The 17,320-nt window shown below is 59.9% G+C and overlaps 2 protein-coding genes across 8 annotated transcripts in view; one reads left to right on the top strand and one right to left on the bottom strand.

The window, feature by feature from the left end:
- TP53I13 (tumor protein p53 inducible protein 13) overlaps positions 1 to 2,843 on the top strand; it is a 3,932-nt gene extending 1,089 nt beyond the window's left edge. The window contains exons 3-6 of one of the 7 annotated variants that reach the window (XM_034639908.1): positions 766 to 777; positions 1,569 to 1,760; positions 1,841 to 2,399; positions 2,488 to 2,629. In XM_034639908.1, the coding sequence (XP_034495799.1) occupies positions 766 to 777; positions 1,569 to 1,760; positions 1,841 to 2,399; positions 2,488 to 2,600 (876 nt within the window). In that variant the 3' untranslated portion in view covers positions 2,601 to 2,629. Of the gene's footprint in view, positions 1 to 63; positions 646 to 765; positions 778 to 829; positions 1,444 to 1,568; positions 1,761 to 1,840 lie in introns of those variants that run through there. The other 6 variants (XM_034639903.1, XM_034639901.1, XM_034639902.1 and 3 more) reach the window with 6 other exon arrangements.
- A 356-nt stretch (positions 2,844 to 3,199) lies between these two features.
- GIT1 (GIT ArfGAP 1) lies at positions 3,200 to 13,165 on the bottom strand. The gene is made up of 21 exons (XM_034640622.1): positions 13,066 to 13,165; positions 12,552 to 12,781; positions 12,000 to 12,112; positions 11,784 to 11,889; positions 11,054 to 11,271; positions 10,874 to 10,968; positions 10,495 to 10,537; positions 8,729 to 8,755; positions 8,501 to 8,549; positions 7,989 to 8,061; positions 7,271 to 7,368; positions 6,782 to 6,893; positions 6,516 to 6,649; positions 6,211 to 6,363; positions 5,854 to 6,084; positions 5,710 to 5,763; positions 5,455 to 5,541; positions 5,260 to 5,333; positions 4,973 to 5,155; positions 4,784 to 4,847; positions 3,200 to 4,630 (listed from the first exon to the last, which is right to left on the bottom strand). The coding sequence occupies exons 1-21, from the start codon at positions 13,163 to 13,165 to the stop codon at positions 4,418 to 4,420; spliced, it is 2,457 nt and encodes an 818-aa protein (XP_034496513.1). The 3' UTR covers positions 3,200 to 4,417.
- Between the last annotated feature and the right edge of the window lie 4,155 nt (positions 13,166 to 17,320).

Genomic DNA, 17,320 nt, shown 5'->3' with positions numbered 1-17,320 from the left:
TTTTTTTTTTTTTTTGGGAGCAGGAGCGTGGGGGGGTGGGGGGAGAGGGAGAGGGAGAAGCAGGCTCCCCTCGGAGTAGGGAGCGCGGGTGTGGGGCTCCATCCCAGGACCTTGGCATCGTGACCTGAGCAGAAGGCAGACGCTTAACCGTCTGAGCCACCCAGGCACCATGAAACATCTAACTTTTTTTTGAACCTTGTAATAGCTCCAAGCCAAGAAACCTCATGGTTTCAAGAAACCTACTTGATTCCTTCCCTCAAACACCCTTTCATTAAATCATTCCACTGTTCAGAAACCTCCAGTGGCTCTTTATTTCTCATTTTATCATGGCCTCTCCCCACCCCACCCCCAGCTTTTCAGGTCCTGCTTAAATAAACCTCATCTGACCTCCCCAGATCTTTGGTTCCTCTCCACTTGTGTTGGTCTGCTCACCATACATGTGAGTTCCAGGCTCATTCCCACTGCTGTAACTTTGCTGCTGCTTACTCTCCACACCTGGCCTATCCTGACCTGGAGCCGAAGTGGGCAGCTCCCTGCCCTCCTGCCGTCCAGCCCATCCACCTCCACAGCCCAGTGCAGGAGTCAGCTTTCTTGAGAACTTGCCCAATCGTGCCAGCCCTCGCTCATCACCTGCTCCAAATTCATGTAATGCTTACAACTTAGCTCTTATAATTGAGCAACTAATCACTTTGAGCTTTATTAGTTTGCTCTTTCATTTGCATTAGTTCTGTGGCCCTGAGTTTCCTTTACATTCCCTGCAAGCAGAGTCCAGGGATTGTCTCTTGGCATCTCTTATAGCATCTGGAACAGTGCTGAGCATCAGGTCAGCTCAATCAAAGAATAATTAATAATTGATGACGTGTTTCCATCATGGGATTGTGCACCTGTTGCCAGAGTGCCCTGTATTTGGATGTTTGGGAGAGACTGAATATATAGACAGAGTCAATAAATAGAAGACCTGGTCTCATGTGGGGGATGCGTACAGTCTAGACTGGGGACCTGTGGAGCCATTGTTGCAGGTGCGGAGAAATATAGCTGCAGAGTGGGGTGTGACAGCAATAACCAGGCCTGCAGTCATGGAAACTGTGAGCTTTGAGGGGTGGCACCTGCTGGAGAGGAGGGGTGAGAGGAACACTCGGAGGCAGGAGGGAATGCTCGCCAGCACCCAGGGCTTTTTGTCGTTTCCTGAGCCCTGAAGGTGGGTCATCTGGCCACCCCGGGAATCCCTTGAAGCTGGCCCCCAGGATGGGAGACCTTGGGATTCTCAGAGAGTGCCCTGGGCCTGGCGTGATGTCTCCATGCTTTTTTCTCTAGGCTGAGGATGTCGGCTTCCTCTACCACCCCTGCGCGCACCCTTGGCTGAAGCTCCAGCTTGCCCTCCTGGCCCACGTTTGTGTGGCCCAACCCTCACTGGCCCCTGACTCTAGCCTTACTCGGGAGCGGGTAAGTGGTTGATGAAAGGTGGTTGTCTGGCTCTGGCAAAGGCTATAGCCCCATGTGCAGGGGAAGGAAAATTCAGGGACTTCCTCTTGCTTGTCCCCACCTTCATCTCAGCTCTCCTTTCCTAGCCCCTGGCGCTGGCAGCGTGGGGGGTGGCGCTGGAGATGGCGTGGGTAGAGCCGGCCTGGGCTGCCCACCTGCTGAAGAGGAGGAGACGGCGGAGGCAGAGGAAGAAGGCATGGCTCTGCTCTGATGGGCTTTCTGGGTCCTTGGTGCCAAGGCCAGGTAGAGGGAGGCTGTGCTGGAGAGGGTGTGTGCAGGTGAGGGGTGCTGGGCTTGGTTGGGGGTGGGGTCATTGGTTTTGGGGGCAGGAAAAGGGTGACTGCTTCTCTCCCCAAAGGCTCCAGCTTTGGCCTTTCCTCTTCGGAGCTGGCGGCCCCCTGGTGCAGCGGAGGCAACTAGAGGGCCCAGGCACTTTTCTCCTGGCGGTGCCAAGAGGCGTGGGCCGCGGGCTGCCCTCCGTCTCCAGCCCACCCCCTCAGGCCTGAGGTTCCCCTCTGCTTCCCCCCGGAGCCTGGAGGCCAAGCAGCCCATGTTGGCAGCGCGGGGTGAGAGGGGTGATGCGCCGTCTGTTCCCACTCTCCCCTTGCTGCCTGAGGGGCTCGGAGGCAACGCCAGCTCCAGGATAGGGGCTCAAGTGCCCAAAGGGCAAAGCAGCCCAGGGGGCTGCACCTGTCCAGGGGAGGCTTCCCCAGCCCCTCGGGCAGCGGCGCCTCCTCCACGGGTCGCCCGGGGCCCCACCCCGCGCACCGAGGAGGCTGCTTGGGCTGCCATGGCCCTGACCTTCCTGTTGGTGCTGCTCGCTCTGGCCACGCTCTGCACTCGGCTGCACCGGAACTTCCGGCGCGGGGAGAGCATCTACTGGGAGCCCACAGCGGACAGTCAGGACACGGTGGCTGGTGAGCAGTTACCCTCCTTACACCCAACCCGGCCCTGGACCTCCCCGGCATCGCTGCCATTCTCTGACCGGTCGCACCGTGCCCGTAGCTGTGCTGAAGCGGAGGCTCCTGATGCCCCCGCGCCGGGTCAAGCGGTCCCGCCGGAGACCCCTGCTTCCGCCCACGCCGGACAGCGGCCCGGATGGGGACAGCTCGGACTGACCTGCCCCAGCCCTGCCGCTGTGGCCGGCTTGCTTTGTCTGCTGGGAGGCCGCGACCTCTGCCACGTGGACCCTGTGCAGGGCCGCCCCCTGGTGGCCAGACGGAGCAGTCCGCCTAAGCGTTGCGAGGGGCCCTGTCCCTGTGGTGTGGTTTGCTTCTAGCCCTGGGGAAAGGGGCCCTTTCAGCCTCCCTTGCCTGTATTTCTAATTAAATTATTTTGGTAGAGTTTGGGGTTGAACCTGTGCATCGGCCACACAGACACTTCCACCCAGGACACCGTCCTAGTACATTTAGGTTTTGTTTGAAGTGGACCTTTACAAAATCAAGTTAGGCACCCACCCGCCCACCTGGCCTTAGTGGAAGCTTTAGGAGCGTGATAGAACCCTGCCTGCTACCATGGTGGGGAGAGGGGGAGGTGATGGTAGTTACAGAAACCTTCTTTCCCAGCTCCTTTTCTAGAACACAAGGGCTTTCATTCTGAGTTCCAGGTCCAGAGCAGCTGGAGTCTTCATTTGCTTCATGTTCTTGCCAGGTTGGTCTCTCTGCCACCTCCCCAGTGCCCCCCAACCCCCTAAATTCTCTAAGCATCAGCAACAACACATGGTCACTTATTTATTTTTGATACAAATGTACATGACACACGTCTTGACAGTCAGCCCACCCACCACCACACAGGTAGAGCCTGGCCCCTGGGACAGAGGCAGGACAGGGAGAGCTCGTAGGCACTGCCATCTGCCTCTCCAGCCTTCCCAGGCTGCAGCCCAGATTCCAGATACCCAGATACCGCAGGGCAGGTGCTGGCCTCTCCGAGGTTATGGGGAGGGGGGCTCTCAGCTGAGTCAGGGACCCCGGGGAGCCAGCCCCAGGCTCAGGTGCTCAGTTCTCTGCCCCAGCCAGCATATCCCCCTCCACAAGGGAGGGGGAGGAGAGATGCAGGGAAGTGGTTTTTTTTGTTGTTAAGTTCCTAGAGAAAGGGGTATGAGTGGGGGGACAGATGAGAGGAGGCAACGGGTTGGACCCCAGCTGGTTACCAGCAGTCCCTGGCCCCAAGAATGGGGAAGGGGGGCTGACCCCCAACACTGGTCCTGCTGCTCTGGTCCCCTCACCCTTCACAAAACTCCAGATGGGCCAGGCCTCTGGAACGGCACTGCCGCCCCGCACACTCACACGCAGGCACGCAGGGACACTCAGTTACCACAATGTTAAAATTAAGGAGGGGAAGAGAAGAGAGAGAAGAAAAAAAAAAAGACATTTTCCAGTGTTTGCTGCTAGGGACCCTGGGAACACAGGTTGGGGCCTGTGCTCTAGGCAGGGGCCGTTTGGCATTAAAGGAGAGCAGCAGGGGGGCTGGTGGCTACAGGGCGGGGACATCTAGAGATTATGTACAAAGGAGGGGATGCCCCCGCTCAGCCCCCAATAGGGCTGAACTGGCTCATGGGGGTGGGGTGCCTGTAGGGGGAATGGCCCCACTTGGAGTGTCCCCACCCAACCCTTTGCTGAGGGTGCCCCAGAGGGCAAGGGGCTGGGAGTGATGCTTTACAGGCCCCTGCACGCTAGAAGGAGGGTGGGGGGAGGGGAATGCTATGTACAGGGGGAGGTGCATGGAATGTGGGGGACAGAAGCTCCTGCCACCCCACCTCCCCATCCTTGGGGGCTTGAGGGGGGCGGCACCAGGGCGCCTGGCTGCCAGGGGAGAGTGGCAGCACTAAGGGCACTTGCGCCAGCGGCTCTGTTGGGGTGGGGATTAGTGTCTGGAGTGGCCCAGCTCCCTTGGCCAGTGAGGTCCCAGGGTGCAGGTGAGGGTGCAGGGAGAGTGGTCACTGCTTCTTTTCTCGGGTGGTGATGGTGACCAGCTGCTTGGCAGCCTTGGCGATGTCATAGGCGCACTGGATCACCTGCTGAGTCAGCAGCTGGAAGTCCACAGGGGCACCTGGCTCCGGGGGCACGGTCTTCCGGCATTCACTCTGCAGCCGGTAGGCGCTGGCATTGAGCAGCCGCAGTGAGCTGCGCACAGGCTCCAGGGCTGGCCTCTGGATGGGGGGAGGGAGTTGGGCCTTGGACTTCAAAACATGAGCCATGAACGTGGCTCAGTGTGTCCTCTCCACCCAGGTAGTGGTCACGTTCCCTGCACCTGCCCCACCCGGAGACCCTCCCAGTCCTGCTCTTCTTTCCAGCCCCTGTACCTTTGGGAATAGAGAGGCCATCTCAGTCACAGCCAAATGGATCTTCTCTGAGCAGGGCACAAAGCTTTGGGGGGAAGGGAGGGTAAAAATTAGGAGGGTTTGCAGGGACAGTGGAACACTGCCCCCCCCCCATGCTTCCCCTCTGCAACACCCAGGGGCTGCTATGAGCCTCGCGTCCCACCCCCATACCTGTCGTGCTTGAATTCCTGGGCAGCCCGCAACAATTCCTGAATGTTCTTGGTGACCTGTTCCGTCTTCAGGATGACATCCTCCGTGCTGGGAAGCCCAGGGTCGAGGTCTCCATCCAGGCTTTCCAACTCTGGGTGGAAGTCTTCTTCCTTGCCCAGCTCAAGAAACCTCTTCCCTTCCAGTCTGGGGTGGGGGTTAGAAAGAGACATTCCAGTGGTGAGGCCGCTTGCCTGCACCCTCACAGACACTCTAGAGCCCACTCAGCCTTCTTCCCTGGGGTGCCTCACCCAAGCAGTGGGTCCCCACTTTGCGTGTTCTCATAGTCGCTGTCGGCACCGCTACCGTGGCGGGAAAGCTTGCTCTGGAGGACCAGGGAAGGGGTAGTAGGTGACATGCACGTTCACAAACCCACACAGCCCGTCGCTTTCCACGCACACATCTCATTCGGCCTGTCCCTTGGACACTGGGGATGGGAATGTTACCGTGTGGCGGCTTCCTTCCTGGGAGCAGGACAGGAGTGGGGAGGAGGGAGTGAAGGGCACGGCGGAGGCCGACACCCCCTTCCGGATCTGAAACCCAGGAGGGCTGGAGTCAGTTTTTCCTCCCTGCTACCCGCCTTCCAGCTTCCCGGCAGCGAGGGTCATCTCCGTGCCCAGCAGCCAGCACAAAAGCTGGCACCCACTGGGGCTCAGAACCGATGTACGGACATGGGCCCACTTCCCCCAGGCCCTGCTTACCCGGTAAAGGCCAGCAGGGACGTGTACTGAATAGATGGCGTCGTCCTCCAGCTCCTGGGGGATGGCACAGCAGGCATCAGGGAGGGCCCACAGCAGCTCCAACCCTTGGTCTCCCCCAGTCCTTGACACCCACAAGCAACTCACAGTGCTGTGGAAAGGCTGGAGCCGGGTGGTGAGCTCGTCCCCAGGTGGACCCCCAAAGGGCTTCAGGGCGGAGCCTGGTTCATACATGGAGAAGGCCTGGCGGTCCCTGCGGTGGGCACTCCCGCCAGGCCCCATCGATGTATGTTCTGCCCGCTCGCTGGGCAGCGGGGGTGTGGGCGCTGGCCCCGGAGGCTGCCGGATCTGCAAGTTCTCTGCCTGCAGCTTGTGGATCTGAGAGTGCACGGTGGTGTCAGAACCTCCAGAGGCTCCGGGCAGCACCCCCACCTCCGGGAGCAGGGGACCCTCCCTGGCCCGGATGTTGGGAGCCCCTGCTCGCGCCAGCGCTGCCGCCCTTACCTCCCTCTGCAGCCTCCGGAGCTCGTCACTCAGGCTGCTGTTGACCTTCAGGAGCTGCTGCACCTTCGCCTCGGAGGCGGCCAGAGCCTTCTTCAGCTCCAGGTACTCCTGCAGGGTCACAGCCCCATCGGACAGGTCTGAGGAGTCCATGCTCTGCAGAGTGAGGCAGAGGCCAGTCAGCCATCGGGGCTGGGGGGAACGCCCACAGAAGGCTCTTCCCAAGACCGTAACCAGCCCACTTGTCCCTGGAGCCCGGGGCTATGAGGGGATAGAGCCGGAGGCCCAGGCTGGGGCAGTGCTCAGACCCGGGCACGGTTGTTCCTAGTGGCACCAGTGCTGCGCAGGGGTTCCTGGTCCGTGTCCTCGTCCGAGGCCACACTGTCGTAGTCGTGTTGGTCGTCGAGGTCACTCTGGCTCCGCGCAGAGAGCTCGAGGTTGTCTGAGGACACAGTCCTGTCACTCAGGATTCAGCCACACAACTCTTCTATCATGCCACCCCAAAAAGGAGCCATGAAAGAGAATATTCTAGAGAAGTGCCCACTGCCCGCAGCCCTCTCCACGCCCTTCCCACCTGTGGGGCTGCTCAGGCTCTTGCCCTGCTGCCTCCGCTTGGCCTCACTGAGAATGTCTATGATCAGGGTGGCAAACTCTCGGGCATTAAAGCGGGCCAACTTCTGCCGCCCCTACAAGTCAGAAAGAACTGGGCTGGCGTGATGGGCCCCCTTACAGCTGAGAGATGGGTGGTGGGAACAAAGCTGCGAGGGACGCCCCTGTTACCTGGCTCATGGCCAGAGCGGGGGGTTGGGGGTGACAGATTCTGGGTGCCTAGGGGAGCTCTCGAGAAGAGGCTGGGATCCCCCCGACACTGCTCAGCAAGTCCTCAAAAAACCCAGCCTCTTCCCCATTCCCACATCCCAGCGCCAGCACAGCCCTGGGGGAGGCCGGAGCCGGGGGAGAAGAGCAGCCCAGACGGCAGCCGTGGAGGAAGGGCAACGCCCACAGAGCTGGCGACCCCTGGAGGGCAGGAGACCGCCCCAGGCCCCCCATCCAGCCCCCTCACCTGATTCCGTGTGGCTGAGTACTCGGGGTTCACAGGCAGGAAGGGCACAGCACTGCGCTCCGTCACCAGGGTGCTGTGGTTCTGGGTAGCCAGCCACACTGTGGGGGAGGGGCAGGGAGCAAATCGTCCTGGTGGCCAGGCCCACGGTGGGGGGCGGGGGGGGGAGCGGAGGTGGGCAGGTGCTGAGCGCAGCCTTCCTCGCTCCTCCCCACGCCCACCAAGGGCTGGTGTTCCAAACAGGGGTGGTCTTCAGACAACAGAAGCAAGGCTGGGGCAGGGCAGGGCAGGGCTGGGCGAGCCGGCTAGGCCGATGATGAACAGAACGAGGCGACTCCTTCTTGCCAGGCCCAGCCCAGAGTTTGGGCTGGAATCTGGCTGTGGCCAGGAAGGAGTGATGTAGGGGGGCGGAGTGGGACTGGGGAGTGAGCCAAAGTGGGAGGCAGCCAGAGCAGAGATGAGCCCCAGCACAGGGGTGGGGCGGAGGAACAGGCTGGCTGCCTCCAGCTCAGCACGCTCCGCCTGGCCGGGGACGCTGCCCAGGCAGCTCACAGCCAGCAGGGGCTGGTCCGCAGACCTGCTGAGCGGACCAACCCCAGGCACCCCCTCTAGGTCCCCGCCAAAGGACCGAAGAGCCACAGCAGGTCCCAGACCTTCCCCAGCAGGTGGGCAGGTACCCTCATCGCACCCGCCCATGACCTCAGATGCCCTCCGGGCTCACCTGCGTCATTCTCTCTTCTATCCACCTCGTCATACACATCCATGGCAAGTTCCTCAAAAAGCCGGTTGCTGAGCTAGAGGCAAAGAGGGGGACCCAGGCTTTGTCAGATCCATTGGTCCCCAGTGCTGACAAGGCCAGCTCAAGCAGGAGGTCATAAGAGGTGGGAAATGGCTTGTGTCCCGTGCGCTGCCCAGCCCCCAGTCTCAGCACTGGAAACTGGGGCAGAGGTCTCTCTGTCCAGCGCCACAGTGGGAGAGGACAGAGGGAGGCCAGATCAGACAGTTAGTGCCCTGGTAGGTCAGAGGTGGGGCTAGGGCTCTGGGGCCTGCAGAGTCAGAGTCAGAGACAAAAGGCGGGGAAGTAGGGGGAAGGGAGCCAGGAAGGCTACAGTGAGGGGCAGGTCCAAGACTTAGAAAAAGGTACCAGGTCAGAGGAAGGGGTAGCGATGGCAGGAGTTGAGGGTCAGAGATGGGGACAGCTCCAAGTATTAGAGCCTGTCCAAGCGGACTCACCGCCTGCAGCTTCTTCTTGGCGGCTTTGGCCAACTCGGACAGGTCTAGGCTGTGGACAGAGGAGGGAGACGGGAATGGGCAGACATGAGAGGTGGCCAGGCCCCCGCCTGTGACTCCCGAACATGCAGGGATCCCGGAAAGACAACATCCCAGATGCCGCACACCAAGCCTTCCCCCGGCCCCCTGCCCCAACCTCCAGAGCCTGCTCCCAGGGCAGGCACCATATACCTCTGAGACATGCACTTTTGCCGAGATCTAAGTCCAGAGAGGCAGCAGAGGAAAGAACAGGACAGAGGCAGCGATTACCCAGGAGCAGGGCAGCGCACGTCTGCCCATGGCAAGCTCACACCCAGCTCCGTGCACACGACGGAACTCATCTCCCTCCCACCCTGCTCCTACACCAGCTTGCTCTCTCCCTCTGAGCCCCACTCACCCAGCACCAGTGTCTGCTCTCAGGCGTCCCCAGAAATGCCCTCACCCTCAAGCCCCGGGGGAGCTTTCCCCAGGTTCTGCCATCAGTCCCTCTTCCCCGGGGCCTTTGCATCAGTTTCTTCGTCCATCTTCCCGCTTCTGGGCTCGCCCCTACAATCCCTGTTCCCAGCAAGAGGCCCAGGCGATCTTTCCGACACATCGGGCCACACCACCCCTGGCCTCAAAACCAACTCAGTGACAAAAGAGACGTATGGCATACTTCAGCTGTACTCCAACAACAAGCTCACTTAAAAAATAGGCTACGTGCTTGGCATGCGTTATCTTACTTAATCCTCTCAACAGCCCAGAAAAGGTAGGCACTGTTGCCCTCGTTTCCACCAGGTAACTCAGACTCAGAGCGGTTAAGCAGCCTGCCGGAACAGCCAGTAAGTGGCACGGCTGACTCCACACATCAGTGCTCGGAACCCCTCTACCCTTGCGGGGCTCACAGGATTGGCCATTCTCTCGCCTGTTTCTATTCCGGTCCTGCTCCTGGGACTCCCTGCTCTTCACTCTGTGCTCCCAGCAGGCACTGCTCCTTTCCACTGTCTCTCACGCAGCGCCCCCTCCCCACACCGAACTACAGCTGTCTGACTAGGCTGCGTCCCTCTCTAGACTGCAAGCTCCTTCAGGGCAGAGATCGTGTCTGAGTCACCTGTGCCTCGGGGCCGAGAACAGTCGCTGGCGCAGGGAAGGTGCTCGGTTACCATCTCACTGAGTACACGCCCAGACGTGTTTGGAACACACACACCAGCCATGCATGCAGGTACACACGCCAGGCAGAATAAGACCAGAGAAGTAGGAGGGAGTCTCGGCATCTCAGAACAGAGTAGGTCTGGGTTCAAGGATCCGAGGGGCCATCCCTGTCTGTCCACACTGGCCACTGGAGAGGGAGGGAGCCTCCTCTCTCTGAGATCCAGGCCAGCAGGCAAAGCTTGGCAAGGCTTGGCTATCTGAGGCGGCCGCCAGGTGGCGCCAACATCCATCTTGTGAGCTGAGCGAGCGCCGGCCACAGCCTAGGCGGCCACAGCCTAGGCGCCCGAGGCTTTTCAGATCAGGGGCAGAACCGCCTCCATTGTGCTGTGCCCTGCCCCCCAGCCCGGGAACAACTTCTGAGCACACCACGGAGGCCTCGTCAGTAGGCCCGAAGTTAGTCAAATCCCTGGAGCCCACCATCTTTTCACTGAAGAGCGGAGGTTTGTCTAAAGATTTTACAGCGGGGTGAGTGCCACTGGAAACAGAAGCCAGCAACCCACCACTCCCAGGGCAGGTGCTTCTGGCACTCAAGCCTGAGTAGGAGAGCCATGGGGCTCAGGCTGCGCTGGCCATGTGCTGAGCGGACATTCTCACCTGCCTTGGGGCCCAGCGGGGAGTGAGGACGGGACAGAAATGCTTGTACAGCCAGCTCCCCGAGGGTGGGGGACCCTAAAAGCCTGGGGAGAGGGACGGGTGGAGGCTCTGGGGCTCAGGCAACCACATGACATCCGACAGCCTCTGGGAAGGGGCATCAGGTAGGCACTCACCTGTCAGCCATCTGTGGGATGATGTAATGCCCATTCTTGTGATCTGAACAAAAATAAAAATGCCAAGTCACTGGTGTGGGGTGGCCTTAGCAGCTGGGAGCCCACCTCACTGCCATGAGCAGGGCTTGGCACCAAGAAGTGTCAGGGGACAGGGAGGAGGGCAGGCCACCCCCAAGAGCCCTGGTCGCTGACTGAAGTTAGGCCCACCCCCACTCCCTATCCCAGTGTGCTGTAGCCAAGAGCCTGCATCAATTTCACAGGAGCCAGTTGCCTAGCAACACTGTTCCCCAGCCGGCTTTGTCACCATGGCACCTGCTGCTGGGGTGTGTCTGGGTCCCACCTGCCTGGCCCAGCCAGACCTGCCCCAAGCTCCGCTCACCCGGCTTGCGTCCACAGAGATAGAAGGCCAACCGGTCAGTGAGCTCATACTGGCACTCGACTAGCCTTTCCGCCAGCTCATGGTGCCCCGCCTGCCTGTGGGGAGGGGGCATGCCTCAGCCCTGCAGCAGCAGTCTACCACCCCCACCCACCCAAGCCTCACCCATCATCCAACCCTCACCTGGCATAGTCAATGGGTGTGCGGCCATTGACATCAGGGGAGCCAGGGTCAGCCCCATACACTACAAGAAGCTCAGCCTGCAGTGTCTGCCCCGCTTTGGCAGCCACATGCAGAGGTGTGGTGCCCTTCTCTGGATGGAAGAAGTTGGCCTGGGCACCCAGGGACAGCAGGCGCAGACATGTCTCCAAGTTGCCGGTCCGCACGCTCGAGTGCAGTTGCTGCAAGGAGCAGAGTGGGCGACAACTGTGTGTGAGCCCCCCTCCAAGCTGCGCCGAGTTAGGCAGCTGCTGGGGCCCCTACCAGCTCCAGGGGCCCAGCTGGAGTAGGGCTGTCAGGGAGGACAGAGGACTTCCTGCTATCAGTCACCATCCACCCGTGCCGTGAGCTCTGCTTGAGACAGAGGTTGTCTATGAGGGAGATGCTGTTCTTTCTTTCCCATTTTACAGAGCAGGAAACTGAGGCTCTGAGTGGCTAAGACACAGCCCCAAGTTCTCCCAGCTTTTGGATGGCAGCTGGGGGATTTTAGCCCCGCGGTGTCCACGGAGGAGCTGAGGGGCCGTGGCCACGTGCCGCCTGACCACGCAATCTCGTGCCCCTGCTGTGCCCACTACTCTTGCCTGACCTGAACGCCTCTGGCGCCTAGGGCTCGGTGCTGACAAAGGAGAGGCCCTCAGGGTGTCGTGGATGACAAGAGAGGAGGCCCACCCATCCCCCACGGGGCCCCTCCAACCTTGCTGAGGTCTTTGGCAGTGACCCCGTCATCGTCCCGGCAAGGAAGCTTGTGCACAAACGCCAGCATCTGGTACTTGGCCCTGATGAACTCTGACTTGATGGGGCTGGGTAGGGCAGTGGGGAGGAGAGTGGGAGAGGCTGGTCACCCGGCCACCTCTCGGATCCGCGTCCCAGGCCATGCCGTCCCTGCCACCACCCCTCCAGCCCAACTCACTGGACTTTGTCTTGGGGGTTGGCTTTGCGCCGGCCGCTCTGCACTTGCGCAGGGTCCAGCAGGGAATGCTCCCAGATGGAGTTGGCCCCGTTGCTGGCGAGCGTGTGCACCATCTGCAGGAAAAGGTGCCAAGTCAGAGTGCCTGCTGCACACTGGCTGCGGGGGGAAACACCTCCATGCGCTGGCCACAGTCAGCGTGGCTGGAAACAGGACCGTGGGGCCTGCCGTGTCCCTGCCGCCATCACACCACCACCCAGTCGGGCCGCCCGAGCACATGGGTCCCGTGTGGCACTTCAGGTCTCACGGCAAGCGTGCCAAGGCTCAGAGAAGTTAAGCGGCCTGCTTGATGCTACGTGGCCAAGCTAGTAAGTGGCCAAGCTGCGGAGAGGGCCCAGGTCTGGAAGACCCCAGTCTTAGAAGCCTCCTGTCTGCACGGCAAGCAGAACCGGTGGAAAGGGTCAGGGCGGGGCGCTGCCCCTGGAAGCTGCCAGATCCAGAGCTGTGTGCGTGCGGGGGAGGGGCGGTGTGCGGGACCCGCCGCCCACTGCGTACCTGCAGCAGCGTGGGAGGCCAGGCGCTGTGGCGCAGGTGCTTGACGATGGAGATGTGGCGGCCCAGGCTCCGGTGCACGCTGCAGCACTCGTCACACACCAGCACGCCCCTGCTGATGGAGGCCCAGCCGGGGTCTGCCGGGAGGGAGCAAGGGTCGGCCGAGGCCAGATCAGGGGCAGAGTCTCCCGGGCACCTGCTCTGGGCCAACACTACGCTGCCCCCTTCCCTCCCTCAGCTGCCCGAAGCCCCAGGAGCTGGGAGAGACACACAGGTACTGATGAGGAGGCTGGGATGCGGGGTAGGAGGGATTTCCCCAAAGGCGCACAGCAGGTGACTGATGGCTGTGCCTCTTCCTACCCATCTCTGCCTGTCTGGGGGGTGGGAGGGTGGTCCCCAGGGCCGACTCAGCAGGCACATCTTCCTGTCCTGCAGCCTTTCCCAGGGAACAAGATAGCCGGCCCAGCCCTTCCCCAAGGAGGCAGGAGTCCCCACGGGGATATGACACTGCTGTTACCTGCCAGACAGCCCTGGCACTCTTCCTGTGTCTGGGCAGTGCCACATCCCTCCTGCTCCCAGGCTTCTGTGGGACCCACGGACCCACCGGCCTGACCCATTGCACCCTTCCACGGGGTCCTGCCTCTGCCGTCATCTTGGCAGGGAAGAGGCCTTTTCATGCTGAGCCTCCCGCCATCATCACTGATGGGCTGAGCCAGAGCCCCTCTTAAATAGGGCCGGAGAGGGCAAAGGAACTAACGCTGACTACCCGCTGTGTACAAGCTGGACCCGTATGCACGATGTCTCTCACAAGTGTCAGGCAAGGCAGGAAATGCTATCCTTGCTTTACCAATGAGCAGCAGTGGCTCAGAGAGGTTAGAGCGCTTGCTCAAGGTCGCACAGCTAAGGAGTGGGATTGCTGGGATGTACACCCAGGCACTGAGATGCCAGACACCAGGCCATGTTCATACCCACTGCTCTCCCTCTGCTCTTGCCCCTAAGGGGGAAGCCCCAAGTGGGCAAGGGCCCTGGAAGCCACTCTCCACTCCTGGGGAGAAGCAAACTTTGGAGACAAGAAGGAGGGGCTGGGACAGGGTGGGAGCTCCTGGGGTCCTTCTCAAGGGCAGGGGAGATGCCACCCATCCAGGGCCCCTTGGGAGAGGGGGAGGAGACAGCTGTATACAGCTCAGGCTCTGGAAAGGTCATGGGGGAGAAAGCAGCCATTGTGTGCCTCCAGAGAGTGGGGGCAGGGAGCCTCTCTCCCAGGACACTGTGCTCTTCCCAGGGCCCCCGCCCCAGTCTCAGGAAGCCCTGTCTTGGTGGGGGGGAGTGATGAGTGGGGGACTGGCTCTCTGCCTTGCCTGGCAGTGCTCAGGGAGTCCAGAAGTGGGCCCCCCAAGGGAGGGACAGGCTTGGGGTAATAAGAGCCTCTCCAACCAGAAGGTGATTCTCAGACTCTTTCTTTCAAGGACTTCCATAGAAGTTCCCAGAATTGTAAGGAGACTGAGTCAGGGTGCAGCCTGAGTTCTGCCTACAGCAAGTATCCCCTCCGTGGGAACAAGAAGAAACAAGAAGTGAAGGAGGGGGTTCAGTTCTTTGGGTCTGGGCTTCTTTAGGCATTTCCCCCCAAAAAAACAGGGCAATGAGATGCCTGCCATACACCTTTCTGGGACTTGATTCCAGGGGCCCATGAGGAAGAGACCCACTGCCTGTGCCAAGAGGGGGAGGCCTAGGACATTCTGTTGGCTTTACTCAAACAGGGAGGGACCCCAGTGAGGCACATGGAAAGCTCCCTCCCCCCACTCCCAAGCACCACTGGGTGAGGGGTCTGCCACCACCTCTGGCAGCTCAAGCAGGAAGCTGGAAATGACGCAGCCTAAATTCCTCTTGTTGAAATGGTGGGGTTTCCTGTAAGTGGGGAGCCGCCCAGGCCAGGATCATAAATGGGCCGCTCTGAGGCCTCCACCCCAGGCCCACGGTCCTACCGGAGAAGCCAGGCCTGAGAGGACTGCACAGATATCCAGAGCAGGCCAGACACGGTGAGCCTCTGAATATGGCAGTGACCAAGAAATCAGGATTTGGGGACTAGGGTCCCAGGCTTTGCTTGGTATTCTCCCAGCCTGGGGGAAGGGTCCTACCTCTCCTCCACGGTGACCTGAAATAGGAAGGTTGAGCAGGGGACACTGTCCTGGCCTGGGGCACACTGTTGCCAGCTTGGTTCTTGATTACACAGATGAAAAGCCCACCCTAACCCCACTACCTACTTCTTATACACCCAAGGGGCCTTGGGCCTACCCAAGACGGAGGCCCTAAGCCCCACTTAGGCCAGTTCCTCAGGCCGGAAGGGTTTCTGTAAGTCAAATGGCTACTGTAGTATAAGGTTAAAGGACCCTTGCCCCCAAGAGGCTCCCTAGATCAAAGCTGGGATAGAGAGGACAGGGACATAAGGTGTTTTGTTTTGTTTTTAGTAAACTTCATGCCCAACGGCCCAGTGTGGGGCTTGAACTCTCGACAGCAAGTGTCGTAAGTTCTACGGACGGAGCTAGCCAGGCGCCCCCGGAGAGCAGAAGGTTCAGGAGATGTGCTGACCTTCTCTGCACCCTGCCAACCTTGCCCCTGGGCTTCTGCCTCGGGCTGGGGGTCTGGTATATGTGGGCAAGTGGTAGAAGGGATCCTGGGGTAACGTCAGCCATGGAGGCCTCTCCTAAAGTGAATTCATGTCACCATCCAAAGCCATTACCGGCCTCTAGGGGCAGTAAGCCTGCTATAAAGGCCAGGGTCTCCTGAGCAGAGCCTCACTAGAGAAGAGGGAGAAGCCCACCATCTTGAAAGCAGGCAAGAGTAATCCATGGGGATAAAGGTCAGGATGGTGGTTACCTTTGGGGGCTGTTGACTGGGAGGGAGAAGAAAGGCCCACAGAGCGATAGAAATGCTCTAGCTCTTGACCGGAGCGGTGGTTACATGGGTATACAGACCGTAAAACTCATCAGGCTAAGCAGTAAGGTGCAGGAACTTTGCGGTATGTAAGTTAAACCTCAATAAAAGAGAAAGAAAGCCCCCCATTCACCCCACCCCACAATCTACATTACAAAGAGACAAAAGGGCCTGCAGGTTTCCAAATGTTCCCAGCCAGCAGCCATCCTTGCTCACTATAGGAGAGGCACCCTGAGGTCTTCACTCCCAGGACCTGCGCTGCCGAGGTGCAAAAGTTGAGATGGAGACCCACAGGAGCAGGTCCTTGGGCTGAGCCAGGACTGTGTGGCAGAGTGAGTGGAGGGGGGAAGGATGGGGGGAGAACACATTCTCCAGGGTTCCTTGACTCCTGCCCCTCCCTTGGACTCCCGTGTACGGCGCCTGACGAGGAGGCCCCGCTGCCATTGCAGCCATGGCAAGTCCAGCCACCTTACTAAACACATCTGTCACCTGTATGCCTAGGCCTGGAAACAGAGGGAGGACGAGGACCTACGGCATCAGCCTGTACCTCAACTTTCACCTCTATGGCCTCCCCAAATTAACCAACCACAAAACGCCACTCCTAGGGCTGGAAGCCCCTTCAGAGCGAAAGAAGCCTATGACTGGATAGGAGGCATATGCCAACGTGGTCCCAACTGTTGACAATCCTCAGGCCTCGTCCCTGGGCTGCTACAGTTCCCACACCGAGAATGCCACTTCTCGTATCATACGGTGGGGGAATGGAGTAGCCCCAAGTAGCCAGCTGGGGTCCTGACAAGCATCCAAACGCTCAGGGAGTGCCTGCCACGTGCCAGACACCATGTCAGATGCTGGGGTAGGGTGACATGTAAGACTCTGTCAGCACCCTGCCTACCTCACCATCCTCACCACCTGCCTCTTCCCGACCCGTGTCCTGGATCAGGGGAAAAGCAGGTACCCGGCGCACAAATGACTCCATGGGACAATGACTGCAGACAGGAACCGAGCAGTCCAGACATCAGATATACACCACTCCTCCCTGAACCCATTCGGCATCCAGAGGCTTCAAATAGTCCAATGCAGTGGAGAAAGGGCAACTGCCTTGCTGATTCTGCCCCATGCCCCTTTAGCTGAGAATCAGAAGCACAGACTTGAAGACGGGATAGTCTTCAAAAACCATTTCTACTCCAACTTCTTTGCCTCACAATTGAGGAAACTGAGGCCCAAAGTAAGGAAAGTCTTGCCATGGGTCAGAGTAAGTGGATAGGATGAGTGTCTGCTAAGCACCCTTCTTCCCAGTCCTTCCGGACCCTCCACCCTCACCCCCATGCTACGCCTGCCCCAGAGGTACAGAACAGCCTGGGACAGACAGAGAAGGCAAGCTCTTAGCCCTTCCACCCCCAGACCTGCATGCGGCCGGGGCAGGGGGGTGGGGGGTGGGGAGGAGATCACAGTTTCTGGCTCATTAGGGTAAGGACACATCAGCCCCGATAGCTTCTTCAGGGCCCTCCAGACCATGACACACCCTGAGAGGAGTCCCAGGGTCACAACCACTCACAGAGTACCCTGCCTGTGCCAGGCATCCACAGTTACCCAACATTAGCTTGGAGCCATCAGAACCACCAGAGTATCTGTGGTTCTCAAACTGTTGGGGTCTTGGGCCCGTCCAAAGGGTGGCTGGAAGTTATGCGCCCAGGGAACAGCACTTCACACTCTCACACTTAATTGAGCCTTCAGTCCCCCTGGAGTTCACAGACACCCTGAGCCTGCCCAGAGGTCTCCCAGGGAGATAGCTCCTTTTTAAAAAAGAGAACAGACAAGAGCCAGGGCTTCCTTCCCCAGGC

Source organism: Ailuropoda melanoleuca, chromosome 13, assembly GCF_002007445.2.
Source record: "Ailuropoda melanoleuca isolate Jingjing chromosome 13, ASM200744v2, whole genome shotgun sequence".
NCBI lineage: Eukaryota > Metazoa > Chordata > Mammalia > Carnivora > Ursidae > Ailuropoda > Ailuropoda melanoleuca.
Note: the sequence above shows the minus strand (reverse complement) of the source record. Positions and strands in the feature narration are given on the sequence as shown.

Excerpts from the sequence above, each read along its gene's own strand:
- GIT1 (XM_034640622.1), bottom strand. The coding sequence starts at position 13,165 with ATGGGTCAGGCCGGTGGGTCCGTGGGTCCCACAGAAGCCTGGGAGCAG. Across the intron at positions 6,894-7,270 it reads ACTCAGCCACACGGAATCAG|GGGCGGCAGAAGTTGGCCCG; the intron begins GTGAGGGGGCTG and ends TCTGACTTGTAG. Across the intron at positions 6,364-6,515 it reads CTAGGAACAACCGTGCCCGG|AGCATGGACTCCTCAGACCT; the intron begins GTCTGAGCACTG and ends CTCACTCTGCAG.